This window comes from Muscardinus avellanarius (assembly GCF_963383645.1).
Source record: "Muscardinus avellanarius genome assembly, chromosome: 6".
NCBI classification, from domain to species: domain Eukaryota; kingdom Metazoa; phylum Chordata; class Mammalia; order Rodentia; family Gliridae; genus Muscardinus; species Muscardinus avellanarius.
Genome location: NC_137791.1, coordinates 98735426 through 98755965, shown reverse-complemented (window position 1 = coordinate 98755965; position 20540 = coordinate 98735426). Strand labels below are relative to the sequence as shown.

The window sequence follows — 20540 nt, the reverse complement described above, 5'->3', positions numbered from 1 at the left end:
GTTTATATCTTTGCACATTATTCATCTTTAAAAATCCCAAGATAGGATGAGTCTTTAATCATATTACCTCACAGAGAGTATCTGCCTTGTATCATGCACCCAAGCACATTTTCCTTTTGGAAATAGTTCCAGCTGTCCCTTCTCCTTCTCCTGTTCTTCCTTCTCCTCTTCCTCTTCCTCCCAAATTTCAATTGCCCTTGGTAATATGATCGAAAGGACCATGAGATGTGTGTGTGTCCTTATTAGTGACCAGCTTTTTTAGTCCTGGGTAGAGTCTATGGGCCCACTTTCTCCTCCAGGTTCCTCTAGACCTGAAAATTCTGTGTCAATAATTGGTTTCAGGAATTTCTCAACCTTGGTCAATCTTTGCTTCAGCTTCCGCTGCATTGACTCATACTCAGCCAAGATCCGGGCGAATCGTGTTTGCAGGAGGTCTACTGAGCCCTCCATTCGAGTGACCTTCTCTTCGAGATCTTTAGGATCACTGCCAGCATTTGCAATGTTTATATCCAGGAGACCATCTTTCATTAAGATTTGCCTCCCTTTCTCTTCCAGCATGGTTTTGGCATCTGGGTACTCAGTTAGAGCTTCCATGAGGTCATCTTTTGAGAGACAGAACAGGTCTGAGTAGCCAATACTTTTAATATTGGCTGTTCTTCGGTTGCCAGCTTTGCTCCCTTTAATGTTGAGAATGCTGATCTCACCAAAGTAACTGCCATCGCTCAGCACCACAAACTGAGTGATTCCGTCATCTGCCACCACAGCAAGTTTGCCTTCCTTGATGATATACATCTCTCGTCCAATATCCCCTTTCTTGCATATGTAATCCCCAGGACTGTAGACTTGGGGCTGTAATTTCAAGACCAGCTCCACCAACAGACCAGCTTCACAGTCAGCAAAAATGCGCACCTTTTTTAATGTGTCTAAGTGAACGTTGATAGCAATTTCTGCCCTTAGTTTATCAGGTAGATACCTCAAGACTTCTCTTTCATCAACTGTTTTCTTATTGGTCCACAGATAGTCAAACCATTTAATAACCCTCTTTTCCATGTCTTTGCTTACATTTCGAAAATTCATATATTGCTTGATAGCATCGACTCGTGCTTGAAATTCTGCCCTAGCTGCATTCATGTTGGAAATCATAGAGCCAATGTTACCGACAATGGTAGCAAAAATTAAAACTCCAATTAAGAAATCGACCACCACAAAGACATATTCAGAGTCCAGCACTGGAGGTGGTGTTTCGCCAATGGTAGTCAACGTCAGTGTAGACCAATAGAGACTGTAGACATATTTTCTAGCCAAACGGCCAAACTCAGGGTCATTAACATCAGGGTAGACCCAAGTATCATTACCAAATCCAATAGCTTTCGAAATAGAATAGTATACGCATGCATTCCAATGGATAATGATGACGATGTACATAACAAGGTTAGAAATTCTGAACATGTTTGGATAATTCGTCCTTGTTTCTGTTCTCTGGAAAAACTCAAACATACGAGAGATCCTTAACAGCCTGTTTAATCGAATTTCTGGATAGTTCCACCCTAACTTCAAATACAGCAGATCAGTTGGTACCACTGACAGAACATCGAGTTTAAATTGCAAGTTTGATTTATATTTCTCTATGAGTTTCATTTTTTCTTTTACCAGCAATCCTTGTTCTAGATAACCTAAAACAAAAAAGAAAAAAAAATAAACCTAATGTTTCTCCTTTGTATACCACTGTGAAGTTTTCTTTTTTTAAAAATTTTTATTGGTGCATTGTATTCGTACATCATAATGGGATAAAAAACTTGTGTAGACATACATGCACATATTGCCCAGTTAGCCCTTACCCATTCCCCACCCCATTCCCTCCCCATCCCTCCTTCCCATGCTTGGCTTAGTGGTTGACATCGATATGTTTGGTTTTTTTTTTTTTTGTTTTTTTAATGGTACTGGGGTTCCTGGAAGCCCTTCTGCCTCAGGGCTACACTCCCAAACCTATTTTATACTTTTTATTTGGAAACAGGGTCTCCTAAGCCAGCGCGGCTGGCTTCGAACCTGCGGGATCCTCCTGTCTCCGCCTCCCAAGCGCAGGGATTACAAGTGTGTGCCACCACGCCCGGCGATATGTTTGTTTAAGTACATCATGTGCTTTAAAAAGTTTCTAAAGTAACTCCCAACTTTGTTGTGGTCAAAACAAGAATTCATTTTCAAAAAATATGCCTTTAGCAATGTCAAATGATGTGAAAATCAATCAACAGGTGGCTGTGGACAATAGTCGGCTGTGGAAATAAAAAGTAAAGCTTTCTACATGTGAAATACATTTGTGAGATGTATATATATCACAGTCCAGCATACTCATCCAGATAAAGTCATCCCTTTTGCAAATAGGATTCACATCCTTGTCATAAGATGATATAATAAATTATATGTTTAGTTTCCATTCTCATTTCTTCTGTCACAGAGCTCTTAAAATCTTTGTAGCTTCCTAAGCCATGTACATGGTTGTTCTATCCTTCATACTTTTTTTCTTTTTTATTGGTGTGTTGTCATCATACACATAATGAAATTCCCAATGATAAAGGCACGCATGCGCACAGCACTTGGTGGGCTTCTCCTACTCCTTCTCCTTCACTGTACATGATATTGAGATTGGCATTGATAATTTCATATATGTCAATTGAAGTGTTTCCTTAATCAAATCCCTCTCCCCACTTGCCTTCCCTCTCTAGATTCATCACTCCACTAGAGTTTCTCCTCCTTTGTCTGGTGTCCTTTCTGCATCCCAATTTCTCCCTAGCTTCTGCTTATGAGAGAAAACACATGACCCTTCATTTTTTGTAATTGACTTGTCTCACTTAGCATAATATTCTCTCGTTCTATCCATTTTCATGCAAATGATAGAATTTTGTTCTTTATTGCTGAATAGAATTCCATCGTGTGTGCCGGGCATGGTGGTGCATGCTTGTGATCCTAGTACTTGGAAGGCTGAGACAGGAGGATCGAAGGTTGGCAGCCAGCCAGCCTCAGCTATTCAGTGAGGCCCTTCACAACTTTGTGAGATCCTGTTTAAAAAAAAAAAAGAATAAAAATAGGGCTGGGAATGTATCTCGGAGGTAGATACACCTGGGTTCAGCCTCCAGTTCTGTAAAATAATAATAATAATTCCTTTGTGTGCATATCCTATAATTTTGTAATCCATTCATCTGTTGATAGATACCTAGGATGGCTTCATAATTTGGCTATCATGAATTGTGCTGCTATAAACATAGATATGCAAGTATCTGTATTATTCGGTTTGAACCCCTTAGGAAAGATACTCAGGAGGGATATAGCTGGATCCCACAGTATTTGGATATCAATTTCTGACACAGAGCTCCTAATCCCTTGGAATTTGTAGGCAATATGTGTCTTTTATTCTAAGGAAGCAACCCTTGGAGGACTCCTAGATGGGAGCTGATTCCCAGAAAGATCAAGCCATGTTTAGAAACTTAGAACTTTGGGTCCCAATCACCCACTCCTCTTCTTCCAGGAAGGGCAAAGGGCTGGAGATTAAGTTAATATTCTATCATCCCAGATGATTAAATCTTCCATAAAATCCTTAATTATGGGATTCAGAGAGGCTCCGGGTTGGCAAATCCAGGCACAGTGCTAGAGAATAGCATACCCCAGTTCCATGGGGGCAGAAGCTCCTGCTCTGAGGAACTTTCCAGACTTCCCCCATGTATCGTTTCATCCGGCTGTTTATGAAATCATTTATAATAATACCCTTTATTGATATAACAAACTAGCAAATGTGTTTCTGTGAGTTCTGTGAGCCAGGCTAAAAAATTATTGAACCTGAGAAGGACGGTGTGGGAACCCTGATTTATAGCCAGTAGGTCAGAAGCACAGATCACACCCTGGAGCTCATGACTGTCCTCCGAAGTGGGGGAGTGACTTACGGAACTGAGCTCTTAAACCTATGGGTCTGGACTTACTCCAGTTAAGGTTAAAACTGAGTTCAGTTGGAGGACACCCAGTTGGTGGTACACAATTACTTGGTGTGTGGTGTTTCCCCACACACATTTTGGTGACCACAGTGTGTTGGATTGAGAGTATAAGTAAAAAAAAAAAAAAAAAGAATTTGTATTTCTTTTTCTTACCATGCACAGTTCTTGGAAAGATTCTTGAACACCCTGGCACTATGTCTAAAATCATGTTGCTCTCTTGACAGAATCCCAGGCCTACCCTAGAAGCTGGGGTACCTTCTCTCCTGTCTGTTTTACATATTCATGCCTTACCCCTTCCATGTGAGACATAGTGCCCTTTGAGGCTAGATTTTCATCTCTTACTCTTGCCCCCTAGGCTTCCTTAGTCACGTGGGCTCTTTCCTTCTATGCTGTTATCATAGGCCTGTGTGTCAAATCTGGAATTTCAGCATTGTGATACCTCAGGTTAGGGAAAGAGTTTGTTCCTCTGGCTGTCATAGCTACCAGAGCTGCAAACAGGACAGAAAAAATGCCCAGCATTGCTCCATGGCACTGATGCATTGAGAATGTCTTAATTTCCCATAATAATTTATAAAAACTTCTACTCTACGTACACCAGTTGTATTTGATATGGAGAGCTGTACAGGAAAAAAAATAGATTATGCCTACTTACCTAAAACATTTTAAGTAGGAAGCTATCAGACTCTGCCCCTGGTCAATAACGTCCCACCATGAACCACAAAGTTTATGCCTTCGATAATATTTCTAGTTTGGCTCTGCTGGGTGAAATGATAACTCCCCTTGCCTTTTTATTTTTTTTATTTTTTATGTGGATCACATTGAAAATGACTGTGCTTGGTGCCCTCTCCCACCCCCACTTCCCCTGTCCCCCGAACAATGAGTGTCCAGGTTGACCATGCTACATTCATACTTTTATATACATATTCGAATGTAGCTCCTCCATTAATCAACATCAGCCTTCATTGTATCCTACCCTTCCATTCTAGCTTTGCTGAGGTTTCCCCTCCATTATCTGGAGTCCCTCTGGTATTCCTAATAGTCCGTAGTTTGGACATATTAGAGAAAACATATGCCCCTTCTCTTTCTGTGCTTGGCTGATCTCACTTAACATAATGTTCTCCAGATCTTTCTATCTTCTTGCGAATGACATGATTTTGTTCTTCTTTATAGCTGAGTAAAATTTCATTGTGTGTATTTTCCATAATTTTGCAAACCATTCATCTGTTGAAGGAGACCTAGGTTGTTTCCATATTTTGGCTATTACAAATTGTGCTGCTAGGAACATGGGTGTGCATATGTTACTGTAGTTCTCTGGTTTCAACCCCTTTGGAAAGATACCCACTAGTGGTGTAGCTGGATCATATGGTAGATCCATTCCCAGTTTTCTAAGGAATCTCCACACTGATCTCCATAGTGGCTGAACTAGTTTGTACTCCCACCAACAGTGTAAAAGAGTTCCTCTTTCCCCACATCCTCACCAGCATTTGAGAACCTAAACAGAAAGCCTACAGAATTGGAGAAGATCTTTACCAGCCACCACTCTGATAGAGGACTAATATCCAGAATATACAAAGAGCCTAAAAGACTCTACACTAACAAAACAAACAACCCAATCAAGAAATGAGCAACTCAATTGAATAGACACTTCACAAAAGAAGAGATACAAATGGCCAGAGATACATAAAAAGATGTTCAACATCATTAGCCATCAGTGTGATGCAAATCAAAACTACACTGAGGTTCTATCTAACCCCAGTCAAGTGGCAAGCATAAAGAAATCCCCTTGCCTTTTTTTTTAAAGGGATCTCCCTATTAGGTAACAATTGTTCTTTCTCAAAGAGCTGGCAGAAAATATCTGTTCTCTCTAGTTTTCTTGCTCAGCATAAATGCAGTGAACAGGAAGATAAGTACTCAAGAAAATTCATACTCAAGCCAGGCATGGTGGTGCACACTTGTAATCCCAGCATTTGGGAGGCTGAAACAGGAGGATCTTGGTTTGCGAACAGCCTCAGCTACTTAGTGAGGCCCTTTGCAACTTAGTGAGACCCTGTTTCAAAATAAATAATTAAAAATAGGGCTAGAGTATAGCTCAGAAGTAGAATGCCCCTGGGTTCTATCCCCAATGATGCAAAATAAATAAATAAATAAATAAATAAATAAATAAATAAATAAATAATCCATACTCAAAAGATTGCCTAGTAACATCTTTCTGAGTCTGTTGGTGTAGTCAAAACCCATGAATACATTGTTACTCTTGATTTCAACTGTGCTTTTTTCTCTAACAAATTTTTGTGTGTTTATTCTCATGATCCTTGGATTCAAAAATTTATGTAATAGAGGTAAAAGTATAAAATTTTAGAATATTCAAAACTGAACATGTTTACCTGTTCTTGTTCGTACAAACATATCGAGAAGATAGACTACATCTGATACGTAATCCAAAATGAGCCAATATTCTAGGTAATCAGATTGAAGTTCATCAAAACATGCTCTGTAAAAGAAAAAAAAACTTATATAAATAAAATGAAAGGGAGATTAATAAAAGTACAAGTGCTCTGTGTTATTTTTAACATGATACAAAGATTTAGGAGGGGTCCTTAGGACATATTTACTCTATCATGGCTTTCCCAAATCTTTCCCTCAGTGGCTCAATCTTCTTTTTCTCATACTTCTGAATTCCAACATTCTTTCCATTAATACTAATAGGAAAAAACACCAAATAAAAATAAATGGCCCAAGTTAAAGTGAAAACACATTGGGTAAATTACACAGATCACTGGGTTCATATCTATGCCTGAAATGTTTCAGTAAATCATGTTTGCTCCTATACGGCCAAGATATTTAACATCTAAAAGATACTAGAGCTTTGACCATTATTGGACAGATTTTTTTAATTATATGGTAGTACTTAATTGGCATCTACAGAATATTTCATCCAATTGGTGCAGAATACATTTTTTAATCAGTATACAGGACATTCTCCAAAGTCGATTATACATTAGGCCATAAAGCGAATCTTTACAGATATAAAAATCTGAAATAATGTCTTTTATATTATTGGATCATGATTAATAAAATTAGAAATGAAAAAAAATTCAGAAATTATGCAAATACAAAAATGCAAAGGAAGATTAAAAATATTTTTTGAGTTAACAGTGGGTCGTTGAAGAGAAGTCAGTTTAGAAAGATGACTACAATGCACCAATAAAAGAATTTTAAAAAAATAAACAAGAGAAACCAGGAAAAAAGAAATTAATAATATGCCAGTATCAGAGAAAAATAGAAACAGAACCTAGACTGTAGAATAAAGTGATGCTGTTGGAGGAGGAAAGTTTAAAGCTATAAATGTCTACATTAGAAAAACAGAAATTTTAACTAAAAATGTAATGATGCATCTTAAGGCCTTAGATTTTTTCTTATAGGCCCAAAGAAAATATATATTCTCACAATGTTCTTATTATATGATTAAGTAAATGGAAATTTAAAAGTACCCACTACCCCCTGTACTAGTACTGAAGGTCTGTATACACTAAAAACCAAAACACCTCCTCCAGATCTCAAAAAAATACATTAAGAATAATTCAGCCTCTCTTTACAACCTGTGGTATATAAAAGGAGTGTGTCCTGAAGAGCTCCAGGTCAAGTTCTTTAGTCAATGACTTGGAACCTAGAAGTGGGTTGAAATACACAAAAAAGTGTATAAACACCTTGCAATGATCATGGTCCAGTTGTACATCACAGGTAAGGTGATGCAAAACAGCCAGTTGTAGTATGAGTTTCCTGAGGGATCAACAATCACAACTTCTTTCTTCTCTCTAGCAATAGAAATAAAGGGGAAGGTTACCAAGAAACAAGAATATTTTCATTTACTGTATGGTTACACCCACAATTAACAAAATAGAAATAAGCTGGAGAAACTCACCCTGAAGTGGGAAGATTAGCCTAGTAAGTGCACTAGTCTTAAGAAACTGGTTGGTGAGGGGTGAATACATTAGTTATCAGCTGTACATTAAGCCTTTGATTAAACTTTTGTTAAAGCTTCGCTCTTACTGGATTGCTGCAGTCACTTCTATTCCACAGACACTGAGAGAGGGAAGAGTGGCATCGATTATGAAAAACTATGGCTATTCCACGGACTCCTCTGGAAGTTTATGGAGAAGAATGAGTTTGCCACCACCTCTCAACCAGGTAACAAAATGACCAGGAACTAAACTGTGTGTGCAGAGGGAGAACTCATGGCTTCTTTCTCATCTGTAGAGAAAGAGTAATCTGATAAGATTAGATAACCATCTAATTAATTAGATAATAATTCGATGATAATTATAATTTATAATATTAAAACAATACAATAAGCACTTGCTCATAACATGTAGTGAGGATTCTTCAAGAGAGGTGGTAGTGAGCAAGAAGAAGAGAGGATAAAAAATATATATATATATACAGTCAAGTTGATTTAAAAATAAATATTCTGAACTGGGCCTGGTGGTGCAGGCCTGTAATACCAGTACTTGGGAGGCTAAAATAGGAGGACAACAGGTTTGAGGTCAGCCTTAGCAACCTAGTGTCAAAATAAGATAAAAAATAAAATAGGGCTGCGGGTATAGCTCAGAGGTAGAACACCCTTGGTTTCAATCCCTAGTGCAAAAAAACCCCCAATTTTTGTTTTCATTTTATACAAATATGTCAACAACATTCTAAACAGGCCCAGAGAGTAGAACCATTGTCTGATGAAGAGTTTTGTTTCAGTAAGCTCAGAAAACAAGTTGCCTTTAAGAAAAGGTGAAGAGAGTGTTGCCAAAGTCACTTGGCCTTACCCTTGTGAGGTTCTACCTCTCAAATGTTTTATTTTAAAATAATATGTCAAGCCGGGCGTGGTGGGGCACGCTTGTAATCCCCGCACTCGGGAGGCAGACACAGGAGGATCACGCAGTTTCAAAGCCAGCCACGCTGGTTTAAGAGACCCTATTTCCAAATAAAAATATAAAATAGGTCTGGGAGTGTAGCCCGGAAGTAGAGGGCTTCGAGGAACCCCAGTACCACCAAAATAATAATAATAATAATAATAATAATAATAATAATAATAATAACAACAACAACAACAACAACACTAATAATGTCAAGAGGCTGGTGTTTGTACAGCATTCACACTGCTCTCCAAGCAAGGCATGCCTCTTCTGCATTTGCCATGCAGCATTTCCTATTCAAAAATGTTAATAAAATTATAATTCGGGAGGGGGGGGTCACTGGGGATTGCAGGAACACTCCACCTCCAAGCTATCCCAGACCTTTTAAAATTTTATTTTGTTGTTCTTTTGAAATAGAATCACACTAGGTTGAGAGTTGCTGAGGGTCTTGATACATTGCTAAGGTACTGGTAATTCTAAAATCTCAGCCTTCCAATTATTGGAACTACAGGCATCCATCACCACACCCACTGAAATTATTAAATTTTTATTTGAAATGTTAAAGATTGATGGTTACATCCTGGGCACCCATTCTCCTTGAACCTAAATATTTTCCAGTGGTAAGTTTATCTTCGCCAATGCTTGCTGAAGAGAATTATTTATAAGTGCAAAAATTTTTGAAGCAAACACTAATAATTGCTCACTTTAAGGCACTTAGAAAAGTTTTAATTTTAATTCGCATCTGATAGCAGTTTACTTTTAAGTGCTTCAAACACTTATTCTTTATACAGATTTTTTACTTTTTACAATAAAGTTTCTTCCTACTTTTTTTTTTTTTTTTTGGTGGTGCTGGGGTTCCTGGAAGCCCTTCTACCTCCGGCTACACTCCCAGACCTATTTCGTATTTTTATTTGGAAACAGGGTCTCTTAAGCCAGCACGGCTGGCTTCCAACCCGCATGATCCTCCTGTCTCCGCCTCCCACGTGCAGGGATTACAAGCGTGCACCACCACGCCTGGCTCCTACTTTCTTTTTTTTAACTTTAATTTTTTCTTTCTACTTTTTCTCATAGGAAATTATCCCTACATCTAAAATTCACCACAAATTTATTTCATTTCATTTATTTTTTATTTTTTAATTTTTATTTATGTATTAAATTTTTATTGGTATACTGTATTCATACATCATAATGGGATAAAAAAAAAAAACTTGTGTAGACATACATGCACACATCGCCCAGTTAGCCCCTACCAAGTCCCCACACCATTCCCTTTCCAACCCTCCTTCCCATGCTTGGTTTAGTGATTGCCATACAAATTTATTTCTAGTTTTAATTCCAGTAAAAATACTTACTCTTCTTTCTTATCTTTGCTTTTCTCCTCTACTTTTTTCTTCTCTTTGTCCTTTTCCTTCTTTTTCTTCTCTGGATCCTTCTTTTTTTCATTTTTATCATCTGACTTGCTAAAAAAGTTAAGTATGTAATTTTAAAAAATGAAAATACTGCAAGCAAATAAATGTTGGGTCTTTGTGCCAAAACCACACTTACCTCTTCTTTTCTTTTTTCTTTTTCTTTTTTTCTTTTGGTTCTCTAAAGAAGAAACAATATTTCTGTCATATAATCACTTTACACTCTCATTTCTGTTACACTCTGGTTTCTATCCCTTTTTATTTTCCTCTCCACTGATCAAGAATTCTCAGCCTTGCATTTAAAAAACCTGCCCCAGTGCTTAGGAAGTAGACATTTGATCTCCTAATGGAGATTTCTACAAAAAATGGACAGTTATTTAGATAATAAAATGAGCAAAATTTCCCAGGTTAATCAATGTGAAAACTGAAGAAAATGGAGGTAAGTAAAGGCACAAACCCAAAAAGTTAACTTAAGAAACAAAATTCCCCCAGATTGTCTTTCAAAAGTTTTGATGTGTTTTTAAATTTTTTAAATTCAAGTTTCTTGACATTATTTCCATTTATCCTTAAACAAAAGCATCAAGAACTTCAAGAAAATGGCCTCACTGACTAAAGCAGTTCTTCATGAGTAGTCCAAAAGCGTTGTTCTAATTCAACCCAGTCATAAGATTAGGTAGTAATCCATCAGAGTAAATCTGGGATAGAGCATGAGCCAGAGGGAACAAGTAAGTTGCCCAGCAGGTAGTTAAATGCACCCCTCCTCCAGGCCACTTACCATGGCTGCAGGAGCACCCATCCCTCAGTGCCCACCTATGAGATGTGGAATTCTTTAGAAGCAGCTGATGGGTCATGGCCCATGGATGGGTCAGCTTGGCATGTGGATGCAAAATAGACTGTGTCTACACCATAGTAACAGAGAGGCAGCCTTGAAACACAGTAGTGAGATTAATCTCCCCAACTGCACATTTTCAAGTGGTAGACAGTTAAATACTTTGTGTGGAAAAGAAATGGCTCAACTTAAGAATGTTTGAGGACTTATGGGCAGTGACAAATGCCTTGACTGGTTGGTCAAGGACCTGTATGTGAAAGATTAAGGAAAAGAGGTCTGGAGAAAAAGAAGACTTGAGGGACTTAGGAGTATGAGCACTGAGTTTGAAAAATTTTGCATCCCACATTAATGCCCATCAAATAGCATCCAAACAAAGGAAAGATACAAAACAAACAGATAGACAGAATGACTCAGACACCTAATAAAGCCAGCCTCTCTCATATGGGTTGGGAAACTTGGGGAAATGCTGGAACAATGTGATTATAAATGGAGGTGTATGGTGGCAGAGATAGAGGCTCTGTATGGGCCCAACATATGGCTGCCCACTCACTAAGGCTATCGCTAAATATCTAGCCTAATGTTACGGAGACCAATCCTATGATTCCAGCACAGCACTAGCCCTTGAGGAAAGTAATCAGTATTTTGATGGAAAGTTAACTACATTAAACCTTTGCCATCATGAGAGGGGGCATAAAATACATTGATATAAATTGATATTATACTATGAATATTCGTTTGCTTTCCCTTTTTTGCCATTAGAATTTCAACAGTGGCATTATTAAAGGATTTTAAAAGTATGATCCAGCCGGGCGTGGTGGCACATGCTTGTAATTCCCGTACTTGGGAGGCTAAGACAGGAGGATCGCAGAGGTTCGAAGCCAGCCTCAGCTACTTAGTGGGGCTCTCAGCAACTTAGTGATGCCCTGTTTCAAAATAAAATATAAAATAGGTATGGGAGTATAGCCCAGAGATAGAAAGCCCTGGGTTTCATTCCTAATACCACAAAAAAATTAAATAAAAGTATGATCCAAAATATTGCATGACATCATTTTGGACGAAAAGACTTACTTTACAGCACAGGGAATGTGGCATTGGAAACTTGAGTGTGGAATTTAACAGTATCATATGCTACACCACTCAGAAGCTAAGAAGTAGCTTTTGGAAGGCAAGTTTGAGATGATATTATAGAGTTCAGACTCATGGAAGGTAAGATGCCAACCTTCAGAATTTTGTATATATGAAAAAGGCAATGCTCCTTAAATGATGCTGTGTGCTTATATAGAATACATAGTTCTTGGAACCAAGAAGTTGAAGTAGGGAGATTCTCTTAGGAAAGGTATACTTCCCACCCCTGCACCTGTAGGCTCTGTGGGTCTAGAGGTCCTGGTTTCAGGGGTGGGGTCATGCTTCTTTCAGGAAGCACAATTAAACATTAATCTATGACTACTCTTCAGCCAGTTTGGATTCCTCATGCCAAGTATCTAATCAACAAGGAAGAGTCACTAAACTGGGAAGTCACTGACATTGATCATCAGAAGTATGAAATGCTGCTGTTACATAATGAAGAGATGAGAAATATATGTGGCACCCAAGTGATCCACTGTGATGTCTTTTGGGATTTGGTCATAAATGGACCAGTAGCCATAACCCAAGAAGCGTGTAATGACCAGGGGCTCAAATCCTTCAAGGATGAGTGCCTGCATTGTTCCACTGGGTAAATCATCTGAGGTTTTAGCCAAGGGTAGAAAAACTATAGAATGAATGGGAGGAGATGAAAAATTCCAGTTGAATCTTCAAAACCAGCCACAGCTGTGAAAGACCTTAGTATGTTCCACTAACCTTCCTCTTAGAAGTTTCCCTAAAGAAAAAGAACAACCAGAATCCTGAAGTAGATATGCCTAGATGAGATTAGTCTTCTATAAAGAATGTGTATCTGAGCAGTGCCTAAGTAGACTGGACATGAAGATACATGGTATTCCAGTACTCATTCCCCACCTGCCAAGAGTGTTGGTGCTGATAGCTCATAGTTTTTCCTACTCCTTTGTAGGAAATAACATCATTGCTAATTGTCTTTGGCTGAAGGAAACTACTATTTTGAAGGTTATTCTCTACTTCCTAGGGTAAGCCCTTATCCAATGACTGTACATAGGCTCAAAGGCTTAGTTAAGTCCTATGACCTAAATATGGGTCAGCTCTGAAAAACCATCCATGCTCCAAAGCTTCCTTTGGGATCACATTGTATATCAACTCTAGTCTCTGAAATTCAACTCTCTCTGCCCAATTCTCCCCTCCAGCTCCTTTTCAGGTACTGTTCCTGAGAGCATTCCCAACAAACTTCTGCATTAAGACTTCATCTATAGACTATCTTCTGGGGAAACTGACCCAAGACACATTGGTCCATGCTAGAAAGAACTAATGATGCCTCATGTACTTTTTTCAGCCCTTGTCTGACAAGGAAAGACAACTGCATGTGCACTAGAGATATGAATCTTCAACATTCATTCAAATAAATGAACAAGTGAATATATATACTACTATTAGTATGATATAAATTATCAAACAGAAAAATAAAATAACATCATTGCTAATTGTGTTGGTTTGCCTAATAAATATTTGCTCTATATCAGTTTCAGACATACTAATATCAGATTCTCTGGTGTTCTTTACAACAAAGCTTTTGGTTTTTTTAATTGTAAATGTACTTACTGGTCTTTATTGCTGCTGTTGTTAACATTGAAAAGTGCTATGGCACCAGGCAGGTACTGCTTCCTGGGAAATAAGACACAGTAAAAACATAATAGTTACCATCTGTATAATGTCCATGGTAACCAAGAAGTCTAAAAAAATCCAATTCTTTTCAGTTTCTAGTCACTACTAAAGATTGCTCAAATGTGTTTTGAAAACATAGAGCCTGTATAAAGCACAAGTCACCAGATACCAGTGCCTTGAACCAAAGTGGTTGGAAAATGTCTGTGGATCAATGTTCATCCCAAGAATTGGCATTTTCTTTGACCATGAGTGAACTAGGTTGGATACTACTAACTCCCAACAAGTGACCCAAGACTGTCAGGAACTTTAAAAAGAGGGAAAAAGGCCGGGCCGAGTGTGGTGGTGCACACTTGTAATCCCTGCGCTTGGGAGGTGGAGACAGGAGGATCGCACAGGTTCGAAGCCAGCCATGCTGGCTTAAGATACCCTGTTTCCAAATAAAAATATAAAATAGGTCTGGGAGTGTAGCCCGGAGGTAGAAGGGCTTCCAGGAACCCCAGTACCACCAAAAAAAAAAAAAAAAAGAGGAAAAATGGAAAAGAATAACAATGGGAAAACTGGAGCTAGTTGGGGGGGAAACAGGCAAAAAAAAATGAAGTTAATAATTTCAAAGAATGGAAAACCTTGATTCACATCAATGCCTCCTTCTGCATCCTCATGGTCCCATGTTTGACTATGACTTTGACTTCCTACTAGATTGTGTCTTTTCTTTTCTAAACACACCTTGCTCTATTTCCTGGAATGAAGGTCAAATAAGCTATAACTGGTTAGAGAATGATGGCCAAGCTTTTCACACACAATTGTTTTAGGGCCCTGAAAAAAACAGTCCTTTTTTTGCTTCAGAAAGAAGCAGGAAAACACAGGATGGGGGTGTGACATTTCATCAGAAATAGACATAAGTCTCAGGGAAAGGATCAAGTATGTCCATGACCTGGAACCCCCTGTCAGGCAGTAGCATCAATAATTTGCAGGTAATGGAGGTTTTCTAAAAGAGAAGGATAAGGAAGAGAAGGAAGGAGCAAGTTACACCCAAAATCCTGCCTAGTGCCTGGATTTGAGAGTATCTGCTGGCTTAGCCCAGGCTTCGGAAAGGAGTAGATGATCTCCCAGACTGTAGGAGTAGACGATCTCTCATCCAAATAATGGCTTAAAACCACATCCTAAGGGCTAGATCATCCAGCTCACCTCTGTGATGGTTCTCCCCTTCTGTGTGAGTTTGTTCTAGAGGAACCCCTGGCATGGGGCTTCTCATTCTCTGAATCTTCAGATACAGAGGCACTGTCTTCAATATCGGAATAGGAGCTACAGTTCAACAGGAGGCAGAGAGGAATCCAGTTAATGCTTTTCACTGTGGTGGAGGAGCAATGGAGCAGCGTTTCTCATTAGGGGCAACCCCAAGCCTCATCTCTTCCTTTCCCTCTCACAAACACAATTTTTAATTAGAATGAAGTGAGAACTGTACAGAAGACATGGTATTCTACAGAATGCATGTGCTATGCAGGAAAATATAATTAATTAAGAAATCACATTCTACATTTTCCACAATCCTGTTTGATGTGTTGTTTGATGTTAAAATTTGCCATATACAAAAGTGCTATGTCTGGGTTTTAGGTCATATTATATAGTTGCAGAGATTCTCATTTGCTAACATGTACTCCCACTAAAAGAAAATTCAATTATATTCGTTCATTTATAGTGTAACCATTTTAAGTTGTCATTTTAAATCATGTTTATGAGCATTTCATACTTGATATACCTTTTCCCACTTATCTATGACAATGTCATCTGTTTAGATTTTATTTTATTTCTTTTCTATTTTAGTTTCTATTTTTTGTTTTTTTTTAATTTTTTATTGGTGCTTTGTATTCATACATCATAATGGGGCAAAAGATTTGTGTAATCTGTTAATATTTGAAATGTCTCATGATGCAAGACCCTGCCAGTGACTAAAAAAGTATCTGGCTTAGGTGCTTCATATGTATTTCTGAAAAAATTTGGACCACAATAATATCTATGGTCATTTGTTAGACAAGTTATATTGTTCCAAAGTAGAAATAAATTCACTAAATTGAAAATATTATAAAGCATAATGTTATAAATTGAAATTGAAAATAAGCCCAGGTAAATTAGAGAATGGTGGCTGGGATTAGAAATGAATGGATTTACCTGCATGCCCCATTTTCCATTCTTCTTATTTCCTTTTCAATATCTGGTACAATCACATTGGGGACGTTTACAAAGGAGAACCGTGTATTGATAATACTTGTCTTCATGGTTAATTTAATATCTGAGAATAAAAATATTATTAGTGGGAAGACTTGTATGTATTTATACATATAATCAAAAGTTTCACTTATCATTATTGTAAAGCTATGATGACATTCATTTTCAGTTGTACCTAGAAATTATTTTTGAAAGAATACAGACATGGTTTATCCCCTTAATTTTCACTGGCCAGTGTCATTGTGTACTTTAATTCAGAAGTATACAAAGGTGCAGAGATTTTATTTATTTATTTTTATTTTTTTATTTTTGGTGGTACTGGGGTTCCTGGAAACCCTTCTACCTCTGGGCTACACTCCCAGACCTATTTTATATTTTTATTTGGAAACAGGGTCTCTTAAGCCAGTGCAGCTGGCTTCAAAACTGCACAATCCTCCTGTCTCTGCCTCACAAGCGCGGGGATTACAAGCGTGCGCCACCACGCCTGGCGGAACTTTTATTTTTAAATTGGGTTTTACCCCAGCTTTGGAATATTCAAGCAGTGTAGGTATAGAACAAAATCACAAGGGGTCCTAGATAACACCAAATAAGCAATAATAAAAAGTAGCAAAATAAAATGCCAAAGCATGTGCATTCCACTATGAATTTCTAAAAGCATTAAAAGAAAAAGGGAGTTTAACAAGTCACTTAAATACTGAGGATACACATAGTCCAAGCAACATCTTATGAAAAACACTGGCCTACCCTCCAGTCAGGATGTATCATTTTCTTCGAGCAGGCAGGGAAGATTGCAACTCACTGTCTGGTGGCTTCCAGCACCAGCACATCTGGATCACTGCTGTCTACTGTGATGCCTTCTCCCCCTACGTCAGCTTCCCTCAGTTCATGATTTCTGCACATGCTCCTCATAAAGGACCTTCTCCCCCAATCTGATGGTAGCCCACCCCCATCCCAAGAATACCAGACATGAGAAGAACAGCGTCCTCTGTTGCTCCTGCAGCTACAAATACTCAGTTCCAGAATGGTCATGGCTGCAGAGTAGAGAACATCTTCCCCTCTATCCCAGCTGGCCTAGATCCCCTAGGCCTGTAGGGTGATCCTCACCCTTAAAAGAGCCACCGCCTGAAAGAATATGTCTCTCTACACAAAAATCAGCACATGTGAGACACCCCTAGAAGGATTTGCAGGAAAACCTTGGGAGACTCTTTAAGGTGGCAAGGCTGGATGGAGATCCCGTGAGTGTATTTGTGGATGAAGCAGGAAAAGGAATTATATGCTGTTCATAACCATGCAAAGACTCCATAGCCCAAAGACCTTTAGGTTACACAGTCATGCACATTCGAACCCCGTTGCTATTTAATGGTACCCTCTGAGACAGTAGATCAGTTAGTCGGATATAGACTGTATCATTTCTCATTGTAGTGCCCAACAACTGAAACAGTAGTGAAATATTTTTAGTGTTCTCCCTTCCCAATATTATTATTTAACCATTTTGTTCACAGGGCCTCCGCTAGTTTACGAGTTCTGGGAATCCAAGATAGTTTCTTTTTTATTCCTCATCTATTATGATGCTACACAATGAGCACATGCTCAATAAGTGGTTTACTTAGTTACCAAACCAATCCATCAATGGTCTGCTATTACAGAAGATTTCCCTTTGGTTACACATTTTAAAAATGGAAATGATGTGTTCCATTTTAAACAAAAACATTACAATTTATATAATGAATTTTTCAAGCGTGAGCTATGTTATAAAAGCAGATATTTACAAAATAGTGTGCTGGGTGCAGTTCTCTGACCAAGCCATGCTATTTCACATCGCCATCCCTTTGCACATGCACTCCTTAGATCCAAAAGGTACCTCCCTTGACTCCAAATAGGTGCTACCCATCATTCAACTCTTCTGCATCCTCGCCCTTAATAAACTAGTCCCTTTCTCCTCTTCTCTGCCACTGTATTTTGTATACATATCAATTATTTTTTTCCTTTGCTTAATTGTTTCATGCTTTTTCCTGTCTTCCCTCTGCTCTGGCTGCCAGAAAGAACAGGCAAGAAGACAGTGGGCTTTCCAAGGTAGCAATTCCTCTCTAGTCACTACCATTCTGGGTACCAAAGGCATCCTGTCTGGAATGGATCTAGCAGGAGTGGGGTGGCCTGTGAGCCCAGTTGCAGAGGAAGTGGCTTCCTGATTTCTTGCTCACAGCTAAAGTGATGCGTTCTTGCATGGCCTGGAGAGGGCTTCCTCAGCATCCACTTACCGGATTGTGAAGGAGGATCTCCCCTGGGGACCAGTTCCGGTACCTTGCTCTCGAGTCACACTGGGGTTTAGTCTAGAGCCTACAGCCCACACCCTTCCAATGATTGTCACCTCCTGAATTCCCAAAATTAAAGAACTATTTAAAAGAAACAGTGTGCTATTTAGTTTTTGCAACTTAACAGATTACCTTCCTAATAATTCTCAACGCAGGGGATGCTGAAGAACACTGGAAATGGTTGTTGAAATGAGAGTAAAGAAAAAGAGAAAAAGGAAAGAGAGCGAAACATGATAGGAGGAAAAGAAAAAAGAAAAGAGGGAGGATGGGCGAGGTGGGAAAGAAAGCAGAGGACATTGCCCAACTGCTGTTCTTGTCTGGAGAAATAGGGGAGGATTGTTAATGGACAAACTACCTTTTGTGCGGTCACTTGACAATCTACATTATAACAAACTCCAGAGTTCATTGCAAAATTTTATATTAGTCTCACTTTTCTAGACAATGAGAGCATTACTTCATTAAATATATTCATGGATCTCTTACGGAAGGAGCAAAAGTCACTGCTATATCTGCCCCAAATTTACAAGCACTAAAAGAAATTTAAAGAAAGGCAAGGTTAACAATGATGCAGATTAAGTGACTTTAGGAACCACCCATCAGATATAGACTAGATCTCACTGAATATAAAGAGTAGTAAGGTTTACAAATACCGAGGAACCTTAGTTAGCTTTGGCACTGATCTGCCCTGTAAGCATCTGAGACTGAACCAGGCAGAAGTGCTTGATATTTCTGCTCATGCTGATCCCAAATATGGAATTCTTGTCCCTTTTTTGTTCTTCAAGGAAAAATCCTCTTTGTCCTTAAAATATCAGTTCACATATGACCTTTGTGAAGACTTCTATAATGACTTGGGTTCAAGAATGCATCACACCCTCCTTTTTGCTCACATAATTCTGTGTTTACGTCTTTACACACTGGCTAATACACAGCTCCTGACATATCTGGCTTCCCGACTGGACTGGGAACCCTTTGGAAAAGTTCATCCAATAGCTGCTGAACACAATACTTGGAACATACCTAAGTTTTTTAATATTAAAGTAAGATCAATCCTGTACCATTCTGTGAGCCTACATAATTCAGTATTGTAATTATTTTATTTTCCAGTGAAAACAGAAGTTATAAAATGAATATATATATTTATGAAAATATATGAATATATATATATATATATATATATATATATATATATAGTGTGTGTGTGTGTGTGTGTGTGTGTGTGTGTGTGTGTGTGTGTTGCTGGGGATGGAGCCCAGGAGCAGTCTCCCTCCAAGCCACACCCCCAGCCCAATGTTTTATTCTTTATTTTGAAACAGGGTCTCACTGAGTTGCAAAGGGCTTCACTAAGTAGTTGAGGCTGTCTACAAACTGTGATTCTCCTGTCTCAACTTTCCAAATGCTGGGATTGCAAGCCTGAACCACCATTCCCAGCTTGCAGACTATATTTTTCTTGAAGAAATAAAATCACTCATAGCTCAATTATCCTGATTGTTTATTAAGAAATTTTAAAACATAGGGAAAAGATGTTATGTGATCAATTGAAAAAGACATGACAAAGCATGGAAATTTTGAGAAAGGTAGGGAAAATAGAGAGGAAGAGAGGTTGAAGTCACTGGAAGGATAATTAGGTGAGTCATGAGTGCTGACCCTGACTGCATGGGCTGTGTCTTCACAAAAGCTGTCCTGCTTAATCAAAGATCAAGGAAATATCATACAGAATCTTTTTGCTTTGTTTTGTTTTTTTGGTACTGGGAGTGGAACCCAGAGGCATTCTACCTCCAAACTACACTCCTAGCCCTATTTTTTTTTATTCTTCATTTTGAAACAGGGTCTCACTGAGTTGCAAAGGCCCTCACTAAGTAGCTGAAGCTGTCTGCAAACTTGTATCCTCCTGTTTCAGCCTCCCAAATGTTAGGATTACAAGCATGTGCCACCACACCTGGCTCAGAATCTTAAAAAAGTCAAAATCAATAACAAAAATATAATGGTATATAATATCTAAAAGTTTTTGTCCAAGCAAAAAAAAAATGTCAAATTCAATTGTTTCTATTTTTAACTTTGGAAACTTCAATATTTTATGGTCTTAATGTGAAAACAATTATAATTTTTAAGTATTTGAA

The 20540-nt window shown here is 38.4% G+C and overlaps 1 protein-coding gene across 1 annotated transcript; it reads right to left on the bottom strand.

Moving 5' to 3' along the window:
* Nucleotides 1-258: 258 nt before the first annotated feature.
* Nucleotides 259-16170, bottom strand: CNGA1 (cyclic nucleotide gated channel subunit alpha 1; the record flags this gene model as incomplete). The annotated part of the gene is made up of 8 exons (XM_080697923.1): nt 16055-16170; nt 15074-15190; nt 13826-13888; nt 10430-10471; nt 10237-10344; nt 7688-7795; nt 6365-6471; nt 259-1673 (listed from the first exon to the last, which is right to left on the bottom strand). Exons 1-8 carry the CDS (start codon nt 16159-16161, stop codon nt 259-261), a joined length of 2067 nt encoding a protein of 688 aa, XP_080554049.1. The 5' UTR covers nt 16162-16170.
* Nucleotides 16171-20540: the final 4370 nt, after the last annotated feature.